Source organism: Rhinatrema bivittatum, chromosome 7, assembly GCF_901001135.1.
Source record: "Rhinatrema bivittatum chromosome 7, aRhiBiv1.1, whole genome shotgun sequence".
NCBI lineage: Eukaryota > Metazoa > Chordata > Amphibia > Gymnophiona > Rhinatrematidae > Rhinatrema > Rhinatrema bivittatum.
The window spans coordinates 5,969,787-5,989,144 of record NC_042621.1 but is presented as its reverse complement, the minus strand read 5'-3'; the positions used below and the strand labels follow the sequence as shown (position 1 = coordinate 5,989,144).

At 45.4% G+C, this 19,358-nt stretch overlaps 1 protein-coding gene across 3 annotated transcripts in view; it reads left to right on the top strand.

Moving 5' to 3' along the window:
• Positions 1-17,764, top strand: part of WFDC1 (WAP four-disulfide core domain 1) — a 49,742-nt gene extending 31,978 nt beyond the window's left edge. For 2 of the 3 annotated variants that reach the window (XM_029608100.1, XM_029608105.1), the window contains exons 4-7: positions 3,126-3,269; positions 4,083-4,124; positions 9,799-9,873; positions 15,844-17,764. In XM_029608100.1, coding sequence (XP_029463960.1) covers positions 3,126-3,269; positions 4,083-4,124; positions 9,799-9,857 — 245 coding nt within the window. In that variant the 3' untranslated portion in view covers positions 9,858-9,873; positions 15,844-17,764. The remainder of the gene's footprint in view (positions 1-3,125; positions 3,270-4,082; positions 4,125-9,798; positions 9,874-15,843) is intronic. The other variant, XM_029608101.1, reaches the window with a different exon arrangement.
• Positions 17,765-19,358: the final 1,594 nt, after the last annotated feature.

The following is a 19,358-nucleotide window of genomic DNA, read 5'->3' as shown; positions in this document are numbered from 1 at the left end:
TAGTCCTCCTTATGAAAAGACAGTAATTTACCACTAATGCATATCATATTGAGAAAACATAACAAATACGTTTGATACAAATGCCTGCATGCTAGTAAAATACCTCACCTCTGTCACACACCCAGAACTGACCTTCACCAAGTACAGAAAGACCACAAATTATAAATATGGAGACAGAAACTGGAATGGAAACCCCAAAAAGCCACTCTGCAAGCAGGGCAAACCTGGAGAAATGGAAACAAATATAGCACCTAACATAGTCCCAGGACTGCAATAATGCACACAAACTAATCCACACAAAGTTACACCTGCATTATAGCGCACACTCAAACAGTAACAACTCAACCTATGAAAAGGCAATGCTACAAATATTTAACCAGGCCCTAAACACTAATACACTTCCTATTAGGAAAGCAGAATAAGCCAAGCTGCTATAGATCCCCACACAGAAATAATTGTAAAACTATACTAATAGATGTTACAAAACAGCTGATGAACAGAATAACATCCAACAATTAAAAACAATTAAAACCTCCTAAAAATTATTAAAAATTGTCCAAATACCTTTCAAAACAGCAGACATCACATAATACCCATTAATTAAAAATGGCAGTCAATCAAGAAAAATAAACTTTAAAAGACACCTTTACTTACCCTTTCCAGCAACTCTCCTACTCCTTTCCCTTGCAAGCCAAAAGCAGTGGCTGCGGAAGCTCTGTCCTCACAGTCCTCTTCCTTAGGGCCCACAGCCAGTCACACACTCACCAATTAGACCTCACAACCAGTTGCTCTCTCTTACACACCAATGACCTCCCCAACTAGTCTCTCTCTCTCTCTCTCTCTCACACCAGTCACATCCCTGACCATTCTCTCTTCCTCACACACACCAGTCACCTCCCTGACCAGTCCCTCTCTCAATCACACGCATTCTGTTACACACATGCTCCCAATCACGCACATGTTCTCTCACTTACACACATGCTCTCAATCACACACACACATGTACAAACACACTCTTTTACATACAAGCTCTCAACCACATACACATATGCTCTCTCTCCATCTGGCTCACTCTCACAACGCACCCCCCCCCCCCTCCTCCCCAGCACAAATGGCAGCTGCAGTAGCCTCCTCCTCAGCCCCTGCGGCCTGAGAACGAAGAATCCCATCAGCTGTGGGGGCTAACTCTGTTCTTTCTCCCATCGCTGATCACCGGATGTGCTTCATTTTGGTCCGGGCCCACGCTGCTGCCGGCACTTTATGCCACATGGGCTTCTCTTCTTCTCGTGCGCCCCACTGTACATCACTTCCTGTTCCGGGCCGTGGGGGCGGGAAGAAGAAAGGGCCATGCCGCTGATGTTGCCAGCTTCCACTGACGCTGCTGCCGTTCCTGCCCGGACAGAAACAGCAGCAGTGTTAGCGGAAGAACATCTGCATCTCGCCGCGATGGTAGAGAGGGAGGGAAGCACAGTTGGAGCAGTGGGACACGGGGAAGCCGCAGCACACCTGCCGGTGCTTGGCGACACACTGGTTGAGAATCGCTGCTCTATGCTGTACCTCTCAGGTTGGGTTTTGCACCCTAAGTGCATAACTCTGCATTTTTTAGCATTAAATCCTAGCTGCCAGACCCTAGACCATTCCTCGAGCTTCACTAGCTCCCTCCTTGTGTATTTCCACAACTTCCTGGCTGTCTACCCTTTTGAGATTTTGGTATCATCAGCAAAAAGACAAATCTTTCCCCGACAATCCTTCTGCAGTGTTGTACATGAAAATGTTGAAAAGAATCTGTCCAAGGGTTGATCCCTGTGGCACATCGCCCCCTCCCCACAGCCCTCCTCAGAGTGAACTCCATTTACCATTATCCTTTCTCACCTCCCTCTCAGCCAGTTTCTAACCCATTCAGTTACTTTAAGGTCCATACTAGTCGCCTACGTGGGACCATGTCAAAGGCCTTACTAACATTCAAGTACACTACATCTAGTGTTCTTCTCTGATCCAGCTTTCTGGTCTCCCAATCAAAAAAAAATTTGATCAGATTCGTCTGACAAGATCTACTGTTGATAAAAACCATGCTGCCTCCCTGGGATTTTGCAATCCACTGGATCCCAGAAACTTCACTGTCCTCTGCCTTAGCAGCTAGTCCATTAGTTTTGCCCTGTGATTCTCTTGCAAACCTGGCCTGCTTCCTAGGCTACAGGAAAGCTTCTTAAACAAATTTCAAAACTACAGATTGAATGGTGTAATTGGTAAGTGATGCAGGGCAAGTATTGCTACCTGCTGTATTTGCATTTGAAACATTGAATAGCACAGAGAGGGCACTACAGGTTTTTCTAAATAATGCAGCAGTTTCTGTAAAATGCCCTAGCTCAGAGCATTCTTCCTGCTGCTGCTGGTCGTCTCCAGTGATAAACAGTACTATCCTGGCACAAACGTATTCCTTTTCCGTGCCTACGGGTTTCACAGTGTTAAAGCCTGAAATATTTTTCCCTGGGAAGCCGAGGGGTGTAAAAGGATTGAACAATGGGCGTTAACTCTGCCTGTGTTAAGGTCCCTGCTTCTGTCTTCACAATCACATTCCCTGGCCCTTATGAGGCCTTGCTTCATTCTCAGGACGGAGAGTGGCGGGCGAGTGCTGGGTGGGTGATTGCTAGGGTTCAAACAAGTGATCTTATTACGGTAATTAAAGAAATGAAAGCACGCCAAAGAACAACTAAAGTTCATACAGCTGAATGCCTAGATCACAATGGATTGATGCAACCATAAACCTACAATGGATGTTTCAGACATCTGCTTAATGAAACAGCGAGAAGGGAGCGGCGCTAAAATTCCATTGAAAATGTATTAAAAGTAGCAGCAGAGGCTAAAATGTTGATGGGGGTGATGAACTGTTTCTCGGGACACACCCAGCCAGTCAGGTTTGCAGGTTCTTTACAGTGAATATCTATGAGATAGATCTGCATACGGTGGAAGCAGTGCGTGCAGCTCTATCTCATGCATATTCAGTGTGGATATCCTAAACACCTGACTGGCTAGGTGCGCCCTGGCTGCACGGTTCAGTGCTGGGCCTTTTTTGGTTCCAAAATAATGTCGGTGTTCCTCCTTCCCATTTTTTTTTTTCCCCCCAGCAGCTGAGGCCTGCAGCACCACGGAGGATGGAGATGAACCTCTTCGTTGCCCCACAGGGTATGAATGCCACATTATAAACCCAGGCAATCCGGCAGAGGGAATCCCTAACAGGGGGCAATGCATCAAACAGCATGGAAAATCTGGTCAGTATCGGTATGGTATTATCTCCCTGATAAGGGAGGAGTTAGTAGCATAGCAGAAAGCAAATGGAGAAGCAGTGGCAAGGGAGGGTGGTGGTCCTGATTGTAAGTGCATTATTTATTGTATTTATTTATTTAAAATCTTTTCTATACCATCGTTAAGCTAGATGCCGTCAAAACGGTTCCCAATAAGGCACATAATTTCATGTTTCTTAAATGTGTTAAATTATATTAACTAAACAGGTGCTGGAAGCTGGCACCACAGGGACAACTTCACGTCCAGACCTAACCTTGCCACTGATCCTCTGGGTGACGGGAGGCAAAGCCTGCCATGCAAACCTGGCCCGCACAGCCGAAACGGGATATCACCCTTCACAACAAAAGTGTGTGTGCATGCAGTGCTGAATAAAGGAGCCAAAGCTACATCCTATAGCCTGTAGCATAAAAATCAGTTTTGACCCTCTGTGTCAATACCCGTGCTCCTTCGTCTCTTCCACAGTAAAATACGTCCTAATAGTTCTGCATTTATTTGCAGTTTTTTATAGGCACCCTCGTAGTATAGGGACTGGAAATGATTTGGCTTCAGTTTTTTTCTGGCCCAATGTGACTAGTTTTAAGCAAAAGCTGAACTGGCCTAAGCTGCTTTAGTGATTCCAAAATGTTTTCAGCGTAATAATATGGTTAGTCAGAAAAGCTTTGAACGTGTTCTTGTAAATGATGCTCCCTTGTGCTATCAAAGGAAACAAGAATATTACTGAAGTTGTTTTGAATCTGAGGTATGCAAGAAATTTTAATAAAATGCATCTTCTTTTGTAGATGGGCGCAATCTCAGACATAAATATTACAAAGACTATTCTGGTAAGATGAGTATTTTTAGTATGGCCTTGGTACAGCTTCTTTGTCTAAAGCACAGCACGGTTAAATTAACAGGGGATTCGTGCAAAGGGACGTGGGAAAACACATTCTCTTTGGGGCTGGATTCTTTCCACAGGTGAAGTTGCAGCAGGACAGACTGTGCCACCTTGGTTGGAAGTTACCCTGGCATTTGAATCCCTGCTCTCCAGAAAGGTCTCAGAGTCAACAAGAACTCAGCTTAAGGTCTCCTGTAAGTGACAAGGCCTTCAAGAGCTCAGGGCCTAAGACATCACTGGGTCATTAGGTCAGTGCTAGCGCAGAGGGAAGAATGACCCTTAGCCACCAGCACTCCTTCCAGCAACACCTAGGATCCTTTGAAGGTTTTTGTTGCGATTCTGCTCGCGGCTAGGCCACGAGCAGCCTCTCACCTCCTCGCTGCCAGTCTCTCAGCTGTCCCAACGCTGTCACTCTGCTTTGTGCACTCAGAGGCCGCCTACATCTTCCTCCTGCACAGCGGGCTGTGCCGCCGTGCTTCCAAGCGGCAGGGAGCCGCTGCCGCTGTTCTGCCCTTGCGGCCCAGAGGCGCCCGCATTCTTCTCCTGCACTGGCAGGGCCACCGTGGTTCCTTCAGCGGCTGGAGTCCCTCTCGCCGGGACCTGCTTCATGGCGTGGAGCCGCCCCCAGCCTTTCTCCTGCGGCAGGAAGCCACCTCTAACGCTGAGCCCTGCTTCACGGTGTACTGCCGCTCCTGCTCCTTCTTCACAGCAGGGATGCCGCTCTCAGAGGTCCTGCCTTCCTAGGCATGAGGCCGCGCCTCTTCTCTGGATTTAAAGGGCCCGCAGCCCCATCTGATGACCTCATCCAGGTGTTTCCTCTTCAGCCCTATAAAAGGGCTCTGCCTTCAGTTCATCGTTGCCTTTGCAAGGAGTCAGTCATGGAGCTGGACTGCTCCTGGACCCTCTGTTCCAGTTCTTCATTCCAGGAAACTCCAGCACAATGGGAATTCCATTGTCTTCCTTTGTGGTTCCTGATCCTTCGTCTGCATCTTCGTTCCATGTCAGATCTCATGTCCATGTCTTCGTCGTCCGATGTTCCTGATGTCCTTGCCTTCAGACTTTCCTGATGTCGTCACTTTCTGATGTCCTGTCTCTCCAGAGGTCCTGTCGTCCAGTTGTTCTGCCTCTCAGTGCCTCCTCAATGCTCTTGATTGAGTGACCTGGGGGTCCGAAGTCCAGATGTCCTGATATTTCAGATGTCTTGTTCTCCAGTTCTCTCGGCACCTCCTTGATGCTCTTGGCTGAGTGTCCTGGGGTTGAAGTCTTGAGGTCCTGAAGTTCCAGATGTCTTCGTGTCCAGATGTCCTCGTCTTCAGATTCTTCTGATGTCCTCGTCTTCAGATCCTATGCTTTCAAGCGTCCACTCCTTTTGGCTCCTTTCCTAGGAAGCCTTCTTCTCGGATGTCCTGGTTCTGGATTTTACCTCCTAAGAGGGCTGCCGTCCTCTGTTCAGCTTCGGGATGACCTTCAGGTGCGTCTTCCATGCCAGGTCTGAAGTTTCGTCTTCTTCTGGTTGGCCTATCATGTGCGTCGATCACGCTAGGTCACCAAAGCTCAGTCCAGGTCGGTTGCTGCCTCAAGTCTTGGCTGGATTCCTCTTCATGCTGTTTTAGTTCTGCTGTCGTCTTTCCACTCATCAAGTGTCTTCCTCAATGTTCCTCTCTTCAGCCTTGCCTCAGCCTTGTCCTTGTGCCTTCATCTGACCATGACTTCAGTCTTCAAGTCTTGTCCAAGTCTTCGAGTTCCTCTCTTCTTTCAAGTTCAAGTTCCATCGCCTGCCCTCGATCTCTGTCCATCCTGACACATTTGCCGTTCCCGTATGGCAGGTTCGAAAGGGCTATTGAGTAGCCAGAGGGCTACCCCAGAGACTGGCATTGCGTTGTTGAGTCTCTTCTGATGCATTCAGATTTGGCAGAGGTCAGAGTCCCTGGTCTCAGCCTGTCCGCCTGTGCTTGGACACGTCTTACCTGCCTCGGCGCTTCTACGGAGCTCTCTGCAGTCGCGTCGTGGTCCAAGGGCACACCAACCTCTCCAGATTTGGGACCGCTCCCTAGCGCTCCCTCAAAAGTTTTTCATTGAAGAACCAGTAGGATCAGCCATGTTTAGCTGAACTTCAGGCTGATGCTTTTGTTTCCTGATTCCTTCACATTTCATTTGTCAAACACCACATTCCCCTCCTGGTTGAAAAATGTAGGCAATACATACAAAAAATTGCATCACTAGGCCAGGGCTTGGGATTCTGTGGAAGCGGTATTCATGGCCCTGGGGGTGGGGGGGAGGGGTTTCATGGTCATTGCCCAAGGGCGACACCGAGTGGATGGATTCAGGGCCCATGATTCCAGGGTTCTGGACGGAGCCCCAATGTGTGGCCCTGGCCCAGCATCCTTGCTGCAATGATTGGAGTAAACATAAATTTGGGAGGGGGAATATAATACAGGAGAAAAAATCCTTGCATATTGGCGAATGAAGCTTCATGGAGCCAGATCCTACCCCTGGTTTTGGCTGAGTTGGAAGTGCAAAGAAACGTGAGGAATCTGCCGGGTCAATGAAAGAAAGAAAGAATGGGCAGTGCTATCATACTGTAAATGTAATGCGAAGCCTCCTTTCTGCGGATGGTCCTCCTGTTTGTGCTGTGGGATAACCTTTGGCTGCGGTGTTCCTTGGATTCCATCCCGCACCCCATCCCGCACCAAAGGCTGACCCAGAGTGGCCCAGTTCAAGGCAGCGACGTGGCAGGCTTGTTTCTCCCCAGTTTTGGTTCTGGTATGATGGAGGTGAGCCTCGGCCCCTCCCTCACCCCACCCTCCTCCTCTCTCCGGGCAGATTTGTGTGGATGTGAGAATGTGCTTGTTGACTGCCTGCCAGGACAGGGCTGAAGAAATGATGAGCCATCCCGTTTTCTCTTCATGTGGTTTGTTTATTGTTTTTGCGGTGTTGGCCTTGGCAGTGGTTGTGGTCTTACGGTCCTTTTGGTTTTGGGGGCTGATGTATGCGAGTGGAGGTTGGTTTTAAGATACTGAGGTACTGGAAGATGAGGATGCACTTTGCTCCTCTTTGTCATGAATGTTTTATTGGAATGTACATCTTGATGAAATATTTACAGTGCTTCATTTTGTCAGTGTCAGGTTAACTTATGGTCACGCACAAGGAACTGATCTTTGTCTACAGGAAAGTAGTATAAACAAGGGTGCAGGGATTAGAAACCGGAAGTGTGCTGGAGCTGGGAATTTTTTGTTCAAATACGGAGTTCTGCCATAGGCGCTCCCTAAACAGGCTTCGACTTCTGAAGAATTGAAAGGAGGACGCTGACCTCAAAGAATGCAGAATATTAATTAAAACCTCAAAACAATTTGCAACCATTTTACATTAGTCAGAGCTTTAATGTTGGAAGTGAACTAATCCTCAGTGTATAATCTGTGCCTTGTTTCTTACATTCTTAAGAGCATTTTCTAAAGATGCAACCCATCAGAGGGTACAGACACAGAAGAATTCTTAAATTTGTTGGCTTACTATAAGGATAGTGAACCCTTATGCTGTGGTGTGGTTGGCGCGGCCTAGGGAGCGGACCTCCTAGGTGCACACCGACAGCTGGCAAGACTGGTCAGGCGCTTCACCTTTAGCAACCCCTTTCCCCTAAGCTTGACTGGGGTTCCAGGGGCCGGCAGGAGGTGATCCCACAGGGCAATGGGAGAGAGTTTCTGGGGCCATCTGACCTCTGCCTGGACCCGGACCATGTTGCTCACTGCCATCCCAGAGTCATGGCCTGTCTCCGGTGTCTCTCTCTGACTGCTGCCTGCCCAGACCTAGCTTGGCCCCAGACACTCTCTCCCATTGCCCTTTGGGATCACTGCCTAAGTCCTGCCGGCCCCTGGAACCCAACAGTCAACCTGAGGGGAAAGGGATTGGTAAAGGTGAAGCGCCTAACCAGTCCTGTCCCAGGGTACATCCGCCAGCTGTCGGTGTGCGCCTAGGATGTCCACTCCCTAGGCTACGCCAACCACATCACAGCACAAGGGTCCATTTTCCTTACAATAAGCCAACAAATTTAAGAATTCTTCTGTCCAGGCAATGGTTAGTTTCAAGAAGTCAGTCAGAGGCAAGGGCAGGAATGAGGCAGGAAGGACGGAACGAACCAGTGCAGGCAGAGGAGACAAGGCAAGACAGAATGGACAAGACGATGCAAGGCAGGCTGGAGAGGCAAGGAAGTAGGAACGTGCTGCACACAAGGCAGGAGACCTGTTGCTGAGCCAGACTTCTGGAATCATGGCCGGGTTTAAATACCCAGTCATATGATGTCATCAGCTTTCCCGCCAGGAGGCCTTTAAGGCCTGGTGCATGGCGCATGTGCCTAGAGAGCAATGCGGTGCAATGGTGGAGAGGGAGCCAGCGGCGTCCATGCCACCAAGGGCAGTCAGCGGCATCCTCAACTGGGGTCGTCGTCTTGGGGTAAGTGCGGCCAGTCGTGCGACCAGCCAAATGTAACAGTTACGAGGGTCCATCTTGTCCCGATATCAGAAAAGTGTGCATGATGATTGTGTTCAGATGGGGAGGACGCAGCAGGAGAGCAAATGATTCACATACATGGCAATTTCCAAGGAATGAGACCAGTTTTGCAAAACTTTTGTCCTCCGGAATTAATGATCAAGCAGCTTTTGTGTGCAAGGACTCAGTGCAAGAAAGACAGGTTTTTCAACCGTCTTTTGTGCCTGAAAGCTAGTGGCAGGACCAGCTCTAACAAACACATCTAAACCCCATAATTAACAGCATGACACATTCACTGCTTTTGTGTGCTAGAAGCAATGGCAACGTAAAGATTGTATTTCTTGTCCACACCAGTGAATGGGTTTCTCCATGTGTAGCACAGCAGATAAAATGATAACGGCAAATAAAGACCGGACTACCCAGTTTTTCTGGTCTACACTGTTAAGGATATACCCCAGCTACTTGTCAAATGTTAGGAGATGAAGCTGAATTATGTTTATGGAAGGGAGTGTAGAAATAGTACAGTTTCCCGCACTCAATGAAATTCCATAAGGCTATGAATCAGGGGCTCATCTTAGGGCCAAGGCAGTAAGAATGACAGCACAAAGAGGCTGAGAGATATGGGCTAGGTGAGCAGGAAAAGTCAGATGTTATCAGGGCCTGCAGGCTCTCAGTGCTGACATGCAGGACCACCAAGGGCCTTAGTCAATAAAGGTTTTTTTCCACAGGCACAAAGGGAATGGGGGTGGTAGGGAGTCCTTTCTGAATAAGGCCCTTGGAGCATTACAGATGCAAATGTATCTCCTGCTGGACAATCAGGGTTGCATCAACATCCATACCTAGATTTTCCAACTCATCCCAATTCGACTGGCTTTGCCCCATTGGATGCAGGGGCTTGCAGTTCTGATTTTCTTAGGGAAATCATTGGGAGATTCAGAACTACAAACCTCTGCATCCAGTGGGGCAGAACCAGGACTCAGATCAGTCTGTCCTGGTTGACCTGGGCTGAGATGGCTAGCTAGCCTACCCATTCCATATGGCAATCCTCCTTTAGTTATTGATATTCTTCAGGCTAGGTAGCGGAAAGGCTCCAGAAAAGAAGAACACAAACCGTGATTTTTCCTTAATCTGTTTTGCAGGAAATAATTTCAACAATCTGATTAGCTATGAGAAGCAGCAAGAGAAACAATTGGGCTAAACTTGAAGATGTCCAGGTAACCCTGAACTGAAAAATGGTTAAACTGTTTACACAAATAAGTTTTGGTCTCTTGAATTACATGTTATTATTAGTATTAGTATTGAATTATGTATTACTATGAGTAGTAGTATTATTAGTATTATTGAATTACATATTAGAGGTAGTAGTATTAGTATTATTATTAGTATTAGACTTGAATTACATATTATTAGTAGTATTATTGAATTAGTAGTAGTAGTAATAGCATTAGTATTTTTATTGAATGATTTATTATTAGTAATAATAGTAGTAGTAGTATTGAATTACATATTAGTAGTAGTAGTAGTAGTAGTACTATTGAATTATGTATTATTATTTTGTCACAGTCACAGGTTAGAATCTTAGCGGCCACTTTCTCAAATCAACTGGGATGAATTAATGATGGGCCTGCTTTCTTCTTGCTTCTCATCTCCTTGTCATCATGCCCCTCACCACTTTATGTATCCGTCTCTAAAAATTTGTAATTGCTGGGCAGTATAGTAATTCCTGAGTGGGAAATCCCAAATAGTGGATCCAAGGGTTCCATATCTCAGTTTGAGTATTAAATACTCAGTTCTCAAAAGGTGTCAACTCACATTTGCTAGTCCAAGATTCTCTGTTGGGGATGGGGTGGGGAGTGGTGAAGATTAACTTCTAGGCCATTTTGCGTTGCTTGGCTGTTTAGCTGCTCCTTTAATCCATTGTAAACAGCACTAATAATTTCTCAGAGCTAAATTACTGTGATAATCACGCTGGAAGCTGTTTGGGTTTCAACTCAATTTTACTGATAAGTTGTAAAGTGAATGAATGGTTCTTTACAGTCCTTGATGAAAAATAGTCCGATTAATTCGTACAAGTTGAAAATAAATAAATATGTGACCTTACTGTTTCAGCAAAAGTCTTCAGAATAATTAAGCCAATTCCTTAAGTCAGTGGATCTCAACCTTTTTTCTGTTGGGATGTGCCTGATAAGTGATGCTCATGTGAGTGATACACTGAACACATGACCATCATGGGGCTAAATTTAAACATATACTCTGCAACTACAGGAATCTCATGACCCCCAACAATAGGGGCATTGCAGAACTAGGATATTTCCACAAGCAACTCACCATACAAAAAAGATATTTTGATACTGGTATCATCATTTCAGTATCAGAAAAAAAAAACCTCTCTCTACTTCCAGGCTCATTGTAAAATACAAAACCTGAAAAACAAATGCTCAGCAGATTTATAGCAAACCTGTCATACCATAATAGCACTAACTCCGAGGACTCAAACAGCAGTATCCCTACCAATGGAAAAGCAGCAGGGCACCACCAATGCATGTCCTATTGAGAAAACACAACAAATAAGACCGATACAAATGCTTACATGCTAATGAAATACCTCGCCTTGGTCACACACCCAGAACAGGCCTTCACTGAATACAGAATAAAAGACCACAAATTACAAATGAGGAGACAAAATCTGGAATGGAAACCCCAAAAAGCCACTCTGCATTAAGTGCAAACCTGGAGAAATGGAAACAGAAATACATTGCCTCCTACATTAAGCAAAGTACAAAGATAGAAGAAATGCACCTTCCCAAAACTGACATATTAAGGCTTTTGCATCCTGTCACTCTCCCTCCATGTTCCCATCATCCCTTATTTCTCCCAATTATTCCATTTCAATCATCCCCTCACACATCCCTGACTTGCAATCCCAACCCCCAAATCCTCTTCCCTGTGCCCCCTCTCTCTCTGCTCATCTCTCCCTACCCCCTTCCTCCCCTCCCTGTCATCTACTCTGACTCCCTGTTTCCCACCCCTTCCTGCTCAACAGCCCCCACATTCCCTCTTTTCCACCTCCCGGCCCAGCATCTCCAACCTTCTTTGCCCCACCCCCCAGAGGGTGAAGAGAGCATCAGCAGCTTCACTTCCAGGCCCAGCGGGGGAAGATAAAGTTAATGCTCCATCAGACCCAGAAGAGCAGGAGCTTGCAATGTCTCGCTTTGATCTGGATGAATGAGGAAACAGCCTTCCACTGAGCCAGAAAGAGGAGAGTAGCCTCCCATTGGGCCCAATATAACCAACTCCCACCTGGGCTGATAAGGAGATATCAGCCTCATTCTGGCCCTGTGACACACCTCCCAGGACCTTGTGACACACCTGTTGAGAACCACTGCCTTAAGTAATTCAGCTCTTTACTTCTTCTCAAATTGTAAATTGATCTTCAGCTTCTCCCCTTCAGATAATGGTTAGAAATGTGATCCCAGTTCATTACCAGAATGCAAAGTCCCATTCTCATACCTCTCCTATAGTCCCCGTTCTCCACTTCTCCATCACCATTACTGAGCTGATATGGTATTACTCCTCCGTCCCAAGTGACTCTCCCTTGGGTCAGTGATGAAACTCTTGAACAGTACATCTGTAAGGGATATGCCGATCCCTTACCAATGTGTTTTCCCTTTTCGACCAGCACTATGGGACTGGGAGTTTTTTTAGACCATCCCTAGAAGTGTCCTTCTCCCAAGGCTGGGATTATTTATTTATTTATTTAAGGTTTTTATATACCGGCATTCATGATAAAATCACATCATGCTGGTTTACATTAAAACAGTGGTGCATAGAAAGAAAAAACATACTGGAACTGTAGTGCAGAAGACAGCAGTTACAAAAAACAGGGATGCTTAAACTGGGAGAGGAAGGAAAAAGAAAAGGTTAATAGCATTTTAAATATTTACAACGAACAGTTAAATGAGCTGGTTGTGTTATAGAACTTGCAGTTGAAGGACATTAGTTGGAGTCTGGGAAAGCTTGTTTAAAGAGCCAAGTCTTAAGTCTCTTCCTGAAGGTTGGGAGGCAGGGTTCCTGTCTTAGGTCTGGGGGGATGGAATTCCATAAAGGGGGACCGGTGGTAGAGAGGGCCCGATCTCTCAAGGTAATATGTCTAGTGGCTTTGGTTGGAGGAACCTGGAGTGAACCTCTATATGCGTCTCTGGTAGGTCTTGAAGAATTGTGTAAGAGGAGAGGAGTTTGCAGGTCGATAGAAATACTCCTACTCCTTAGGCCTAGGTTACTCACTCAAGCTGGATTTTTCATCTACTCCCCATTATCTTTGTTCAGATTACTTTACATTAGTTAGCTTGGCTCTATATATCGGAGCTGAGCAGGAGTTGGAAGGAGTGATCCCTTGTTACCCCCCCACCCCCCCCCCCCCCCCCCCGGACTGGAGGGAAAGGAAGTTAACTTTTTGGAAAAGAGATTTTTCTCGATGCCGTTTTGGGACTTGACCCCAGTTTCAGGAGGGCACCCGCCTGCCTGAGGGGAGATGAGAGTCTGGGTGCATTACTTGCCATGTGCCCATCTGATGTGGCTTCTGCATCTGCCGGAGAAGAGAAATTTTGGGAGAATCAGCTTTTGGAAGCTTTTGGACTTTGCCATCCAAGGTCCGAGGAGTTTGGATTTTACTATTAGAGAGACTGAGACCTGGCCTTTTTGGCCTAGGTTACTCACTCAAGCTGTATTTCTCATCTACTCCCCATTATCTTTGTTCAGATTACTTTACACAGTTAACTCTTTGACTGTTTTTATGGACCATTCCATAACTTAGCTAGAATAGTTTCCCCCATCCAAGTTTAATGTACCCCTTGTTCCATGTACCGCCTCCGGGAGAATCCCTTTTCTCTGTTTCAATGTAAACCGATGTGATTTGTTTGTCATACAGGAACATCGGTATATAAAAATTAAAAATAAATAAATAAATACATTTTCTAAAACACTGCAGTGTCGTGAATCGCGCGGTGCAGGGGGGCGGGCCTGCGAAATCCGGCAGCGATCGCACCTCTGCGGTGCGATCGCTGCCGGCTTTCACACCCAATAGCGCCATCATAAAAGGTGATGCTATTGGGCGCGAAATGGGCAGCAAAGAGGCTCCTTACCTTTTCGCCGTCCACGCTGTCTTCGCGGCGTCCGCCCAGACTCCTCCTCTTCCGGGGGCAGACGCCGCCCCGACTCTGCCCCTTTTTAGCTATCGCACGCGCCAGAATCGGCTACAATTTCCAAAATGCATCCAGGTCTTTGTCAACTGGTATATGTGGTGGTTCACATATGCAGGTGCAAGAACCTTTGTACAAAGATGAAATTCTTCTAAAGGGACATCACTCCATCCATAAATTGTATCAAAATCATCTTTGGTTTGACTTAGAAATAAAGGAATTTTGAGTGATCAAACACTGCCTACTCCAGCCTCATCTCCTTCCCTCCTGTTCCCTTCAGGACAGAAGGGAAGGAACTGGATTTAGGAACAGAGTGACTTGGTTCCTGTTTACCTCAGCCTCAGCTCTACCCCTCCCCTCCTGTTTCCTGCTGGAGGATCAAACAGAAAGAATAGTTGCAGGGGGCTGAGACAGAGACCTTCAATCATCCCTGCAGGCCCCGCATCTTACTCCAGATGACTGATTTGGCATGGGGGAGCTTCACATTTATTGATTGTGTGGCGGGTTGTAAATTATGCAGCAACAGGCTAATTATGCAGTTTCTTCTGCAGTTTCAGAATCTCAGGAGCCTGGGGGCACTGAACATAGCGTCCTTACCAGCAAAAAAAAATTTTTTTAAGTGCTTTTTTCACATTTTATTTATGCAGCCTTTTGCAGTAATTTATAGGGGTGAGTATTCATTTCAAACGAATGTGTATCCCAAAGCAAATGAGCCTTTTTTTTTTAAAACTAAATCCAAAATAAATAAAATAATGCCTCTGAAAAACCTGAAAATGTTTATATTTTTCATTTCGGCAAATAATGCGCACCGTTCACAAATACTGGGGCTGATGCAATAATTGTGCGCAGAAAACGAGCGCTCAGTGTTGAGCACCCGTTTTCCTAACACGTGCCCAGCCACCTCTCCTGGGCGCACGATCCAATATTTAAATGAGGGGTCGTGCTAAAAAGGAGGCGCTAGGAAAAAAAAAATGCATCCCTAGCACCTCCTCGGCGTTGGGCACACAGGAGAGGTGGCTGTCAAGCGCGTTGGGGAAAATGGACGTTCAATCTACGAGCATCTGTCTTCTCCCACTGCCGGCATAGACGCACAAGATACACGACCTGGACCGGGCATCTTGTGTGTGTATTGGGCGCCCAGGATTTTTTTTTTTAAATTAACTAAATACTGCTGCTTTATTGGGTTCCTCCTACTTAGTATCGCGAAGATACTATCAGGAGGAATCACAGAAAGCAGAATTTTTCTTTTTTTTTTCAATTCCCACTTGAGCCTGGCATAAACATTGCCGCATTGCAAGGTACATTGGCTGCGCAGAAAATGTATTGGATTGTGAGGATTAGCTGATATCTTCATCTACATGAATTTACATATGATGAGCGCTATTAGCTAGGTGGTGATTTGGACGCGCGTTTTGGACACTCTAATCCCTGTATTGGATCGGGGGTTATGGACGGGCGTTTTGGACCCACGTCCAGTCGTGAGTTAAACTGTGTGCAGTGGCTGGCAAATGGCATTGCATTGGCCCCACTGTGGTGCCATTCTCCAGAATGAAAAATATGAAAAAAATAATCCTTCTTAAACAAAATGTGTTCCAAAAAGCAGGCTGAAAAAGAGTTACATCAAACTGAAAATATTTTGCCTGCACAGCCTTAGTAATGAAATAGACTGGAAAAGTTTAATAAGCACATGGGGGAGGAGAGAGATGTTGCTTGTATAATTCTTCTTTTCAGTATGAAAAATATTTGTTTTCATTTTCTTGTGGATTAGCTACTACTTAAGGAAGAACAACAGAAATGAGGGGAAAATTGTGAGTTTCTATTGGAGCTATGTTAAATGATTGCATTGTACCTATAATGGCTTGCACTTTTATCCTGGGTCTCTGGCATGTTAAATATTTATTGTATGTTTAAGATAATTCAGTAAAGATGTTTTAAATAATAATAAGCACATTTTAGTTTCTTTTTCCATCCTTCTTTGATATTCAGTCAGATGGAATTTTCAAGGGGAAAATCCAAGTTCATTAGTCGCCCTTGATGAAGAAAAACGTCAGGACACAGAAAGCTACACCTCCAGTGCCGCCCTGTTGTAATCCCTGTCATAATCTCCTGGAAGCCAGCAAGAATTGAGCTAATTACATCAGGCTCTCAACACCCCACCCCTAACCTGAAAGAGACCACGCGGGAAGAGAAATTCGCCCCGCTTTGAAGAAACTGCTTTGTCCATGAAGACCTCTGCAAATGGACTTCACGGTGTGCAACTTACAGGTCTACCTCAGTTGCTTTAGTGAACAATTGTCAGATGTGAGTAAAAGTAGGCATAACCTATGTATTTGATCATTATCAAAAGTTAAATCCACATAGGCCTGAAGACCCCTGCAGTCTTCTGACTTTAAGACCCTCCATAAGGAATAATGCAGCCAACTTCAAACATCTGTGCGCGAGAACAAGGAATGCTCTGGGCATCACAATTTTACCTTCAAACATAGAGGAAGACACAGCAAGTGTACGTTTTGAAGGTGGGATCACATTTGCAGAGTGCATCTCCATTCCCACACCCCTCTTTGGTGCTGGAAATACATAAGGTGCTATACAAACAGACATTCTTCTTCAGCTTTTTTAATCACGATGTTAAGTCTTCATCCAGAATGCATGTTTTCCAGTCCTGAGATACAGTGAAGCTAGACTCTGAACCACAGAATGTTTTGTACTGTAGTTTTCAGTATTTCACCTTGCCTTTGGGACTTTTTTCCCAACTGTTTTTTGCTGTTAACATGCTCAGAAAACCACTCCCAGATTATGTGACATTGTTGGAGTTAGGCTAGTAAACTGGGTTTTGACCTGTTCTTAGGGTGATCCTACAGCTCCATATTGAGTGGGACAAGATAAGCCAGTCCTGTCTTTATACCACTGCATACAGGGAAATGGAGTCCTGGTTTTCATTTTGCATTTCCAAAAAAAAAAAAAAGAGGCAGACCAACATCTCCCTGCATGCAATGGAGGAAAACCAGGAGTGGCTCAGCTTGTCCCCCTGGCCACCGAACTATATGGACCTTCTGCCTATTCTTCCCTCATTCACTTAACGCCAATCACCAGTTGCCTCTGTAGCCACTGCATGGAAGAAAGGTAAGAAGTTGTGCTCCGACGTGTCAGTTTATGCATGCACTCCTGCCCATTACCGTGGGTAAGCAGGCATAATAATTCATATTCATCTCTTCTCCAGACACAATATGAACAGTAACTCTAAATCACATATCTAAGGTTCAGCAATGCAAAGGTGCTAATGTAAAACAAGGTGCTTGTGAAGTAAATTTACAGCAGGATTCCCCAAACCTGTTCAGGTGACCTTTTCCACCCTTCCCACTTCCCCTGCAAACACACACACACACACACACACTCACACACACACTCACACACACACACAACCAGTCTAGGTTATCCACAATGAATATGCACAAGACAAATTAGCATGTACTGGTTTTCCAATGTATGCAAATGTACTCCATGCATATTGATTGCAAATATCCTGAAATCCCCAGGACAGGTTGGGAAGCCTTCGGGTTGGAGAGTTGCCATACCATGGAATGTTTTACTATTTTCTGTTCTTGTTGAATTTTCGATGCTGTGAGATTGCCGCCTCCGGGAGGACACTGGGATCACTGTGTTTTCTTCTTTTCCTTTTTTAAAATCATTTGATTCTGCGGCAAACCTTTAGCTGAAATCTGCATAAGGTTTGGTTCTTCCCCGGGTCAGAGACACCCTGCTCGTGCAGCTGGAGTTCTTCATGAATTTCCGTTGATTTGTTAATTGGAATGTTGTAATTATAATTGTAAATCACTTTTGAGTGTGCATAGATGAGGCGATCCATAAATGTATGAGAATAAGTAAATAAAAGGTTTTCGTTTGGTTTCTTATGTTTTTGGCTTAATCTCTGGAGAAGCAGTATGGGATAAACATACAGATGAGAAGCATTTCTTTAAAAGAAAGAAGACAAAATTGGTTTCTGATAAACTTGCTTGCTGTATACTTAAGTCCATATAAAAGCATGACTTGGTACTGCTAGGTATCTTCAGGGGAAAAATGTGAACCCTGAAAAGTATATTTTTAAAATATTCTTCCTTTCTGTGGAAGCATGTCAGCATAGGCCATGGAGTTTTGATTGTTTTCAAACACGTTTGCCATTCATTTCTGAAGAATTGCACTCTTGTTTGTTTTCCTCCCCCAAAAAAATTTTTGGCATTAAACTCTATTGCAAAAGTTTTTTGCAAAAATAGGTGAATCCTAAACATTTCTCATGCAAGAACAAAAAGGTTGCACATTTGGCACATCCTGGAGGTTAGAAATTTGGGAGTGAGAATGGATTCTCAGTTGAATTTGGAAAAGCGCGTCTCCTCTAATGATTCGAAAAACAGTTTTAAAGTTATGTTTAGCTAGGGGACTTCCTCCTTGCTCGACTTTCCCTTCCTTTAAAGAGGTGATGCAAGCTCTGGTGATTGCTCACGTGGATTATTGCAGTGCTCTCAGACGGTAACTTTGAGACAGCCGCGTAGGCGTACATGTGCACACGCATGCCGGCTCACGCCAAGAGACGCGGCCATTTTATAACATGCACACGTATATGCACATACAGGTAGGTGCAGTTTTATATGGACACACACATGCCGGCTCACGCCAAGAGACGCAGCCATTTTATAACATACGCAATTATATGCGCGTACAGGTATGTGCAGTTTTATATGGACACACACATGCCAGCTCACGCCAAGAGACGCAGCCATTTTATAACATACGCAATTATATGCGCAATCAGGTATGTGCAGTTTTATATGGACACACACATGCCAGCTCACGCCAAGAGACGCGGCCATTTTATAACATACGCAATTATATGCGCGTACAGGTATGTGCAGTTTTATATGGACACACACATGCCGGCTCACGCCAAGAGACGCGGCCATTTTATAACATACGCAATTATATGCTTGTACAGGTACGTGCAGTTTTATATGGACACACACATGCCGGCTCACGCCAAGAGACGCGGCCATTTTATAACATGCACACGTATATGCACATACAGGTACGTGCAGTTTTATATGGACACACACATGCCGGCTCACGCCAAGAGACGCAGCCATTTTATAACATACGCAATTATATGCGCGTACAGGTATGTGCAGTTTTATATGGACACACACATGCCAGCTCACGCCAAGAGACGCGGCCATTTTATAACATACGCAATTATATGCGCAATCAGGTATGTGCAGTTTTATATGGACACGCGCATGTGTACGCAAATGCCAGCTGTACCGCTCTAAGTGGGGGGATTTTATTAGATATACACGCAGACGCAATTACCAGTTTCCCCAGTCCGTTCTCAGTTCGCCCAGGTAGAGGATAGGACTTCCTAACCCCCCCCCCCCCTAGTTAATATGCCTCCCTTTTAGCCTTTTAGCTCCAACCCTTAAAAGTGCACGAACTAGCCTCTTTTTTTGTTGTTG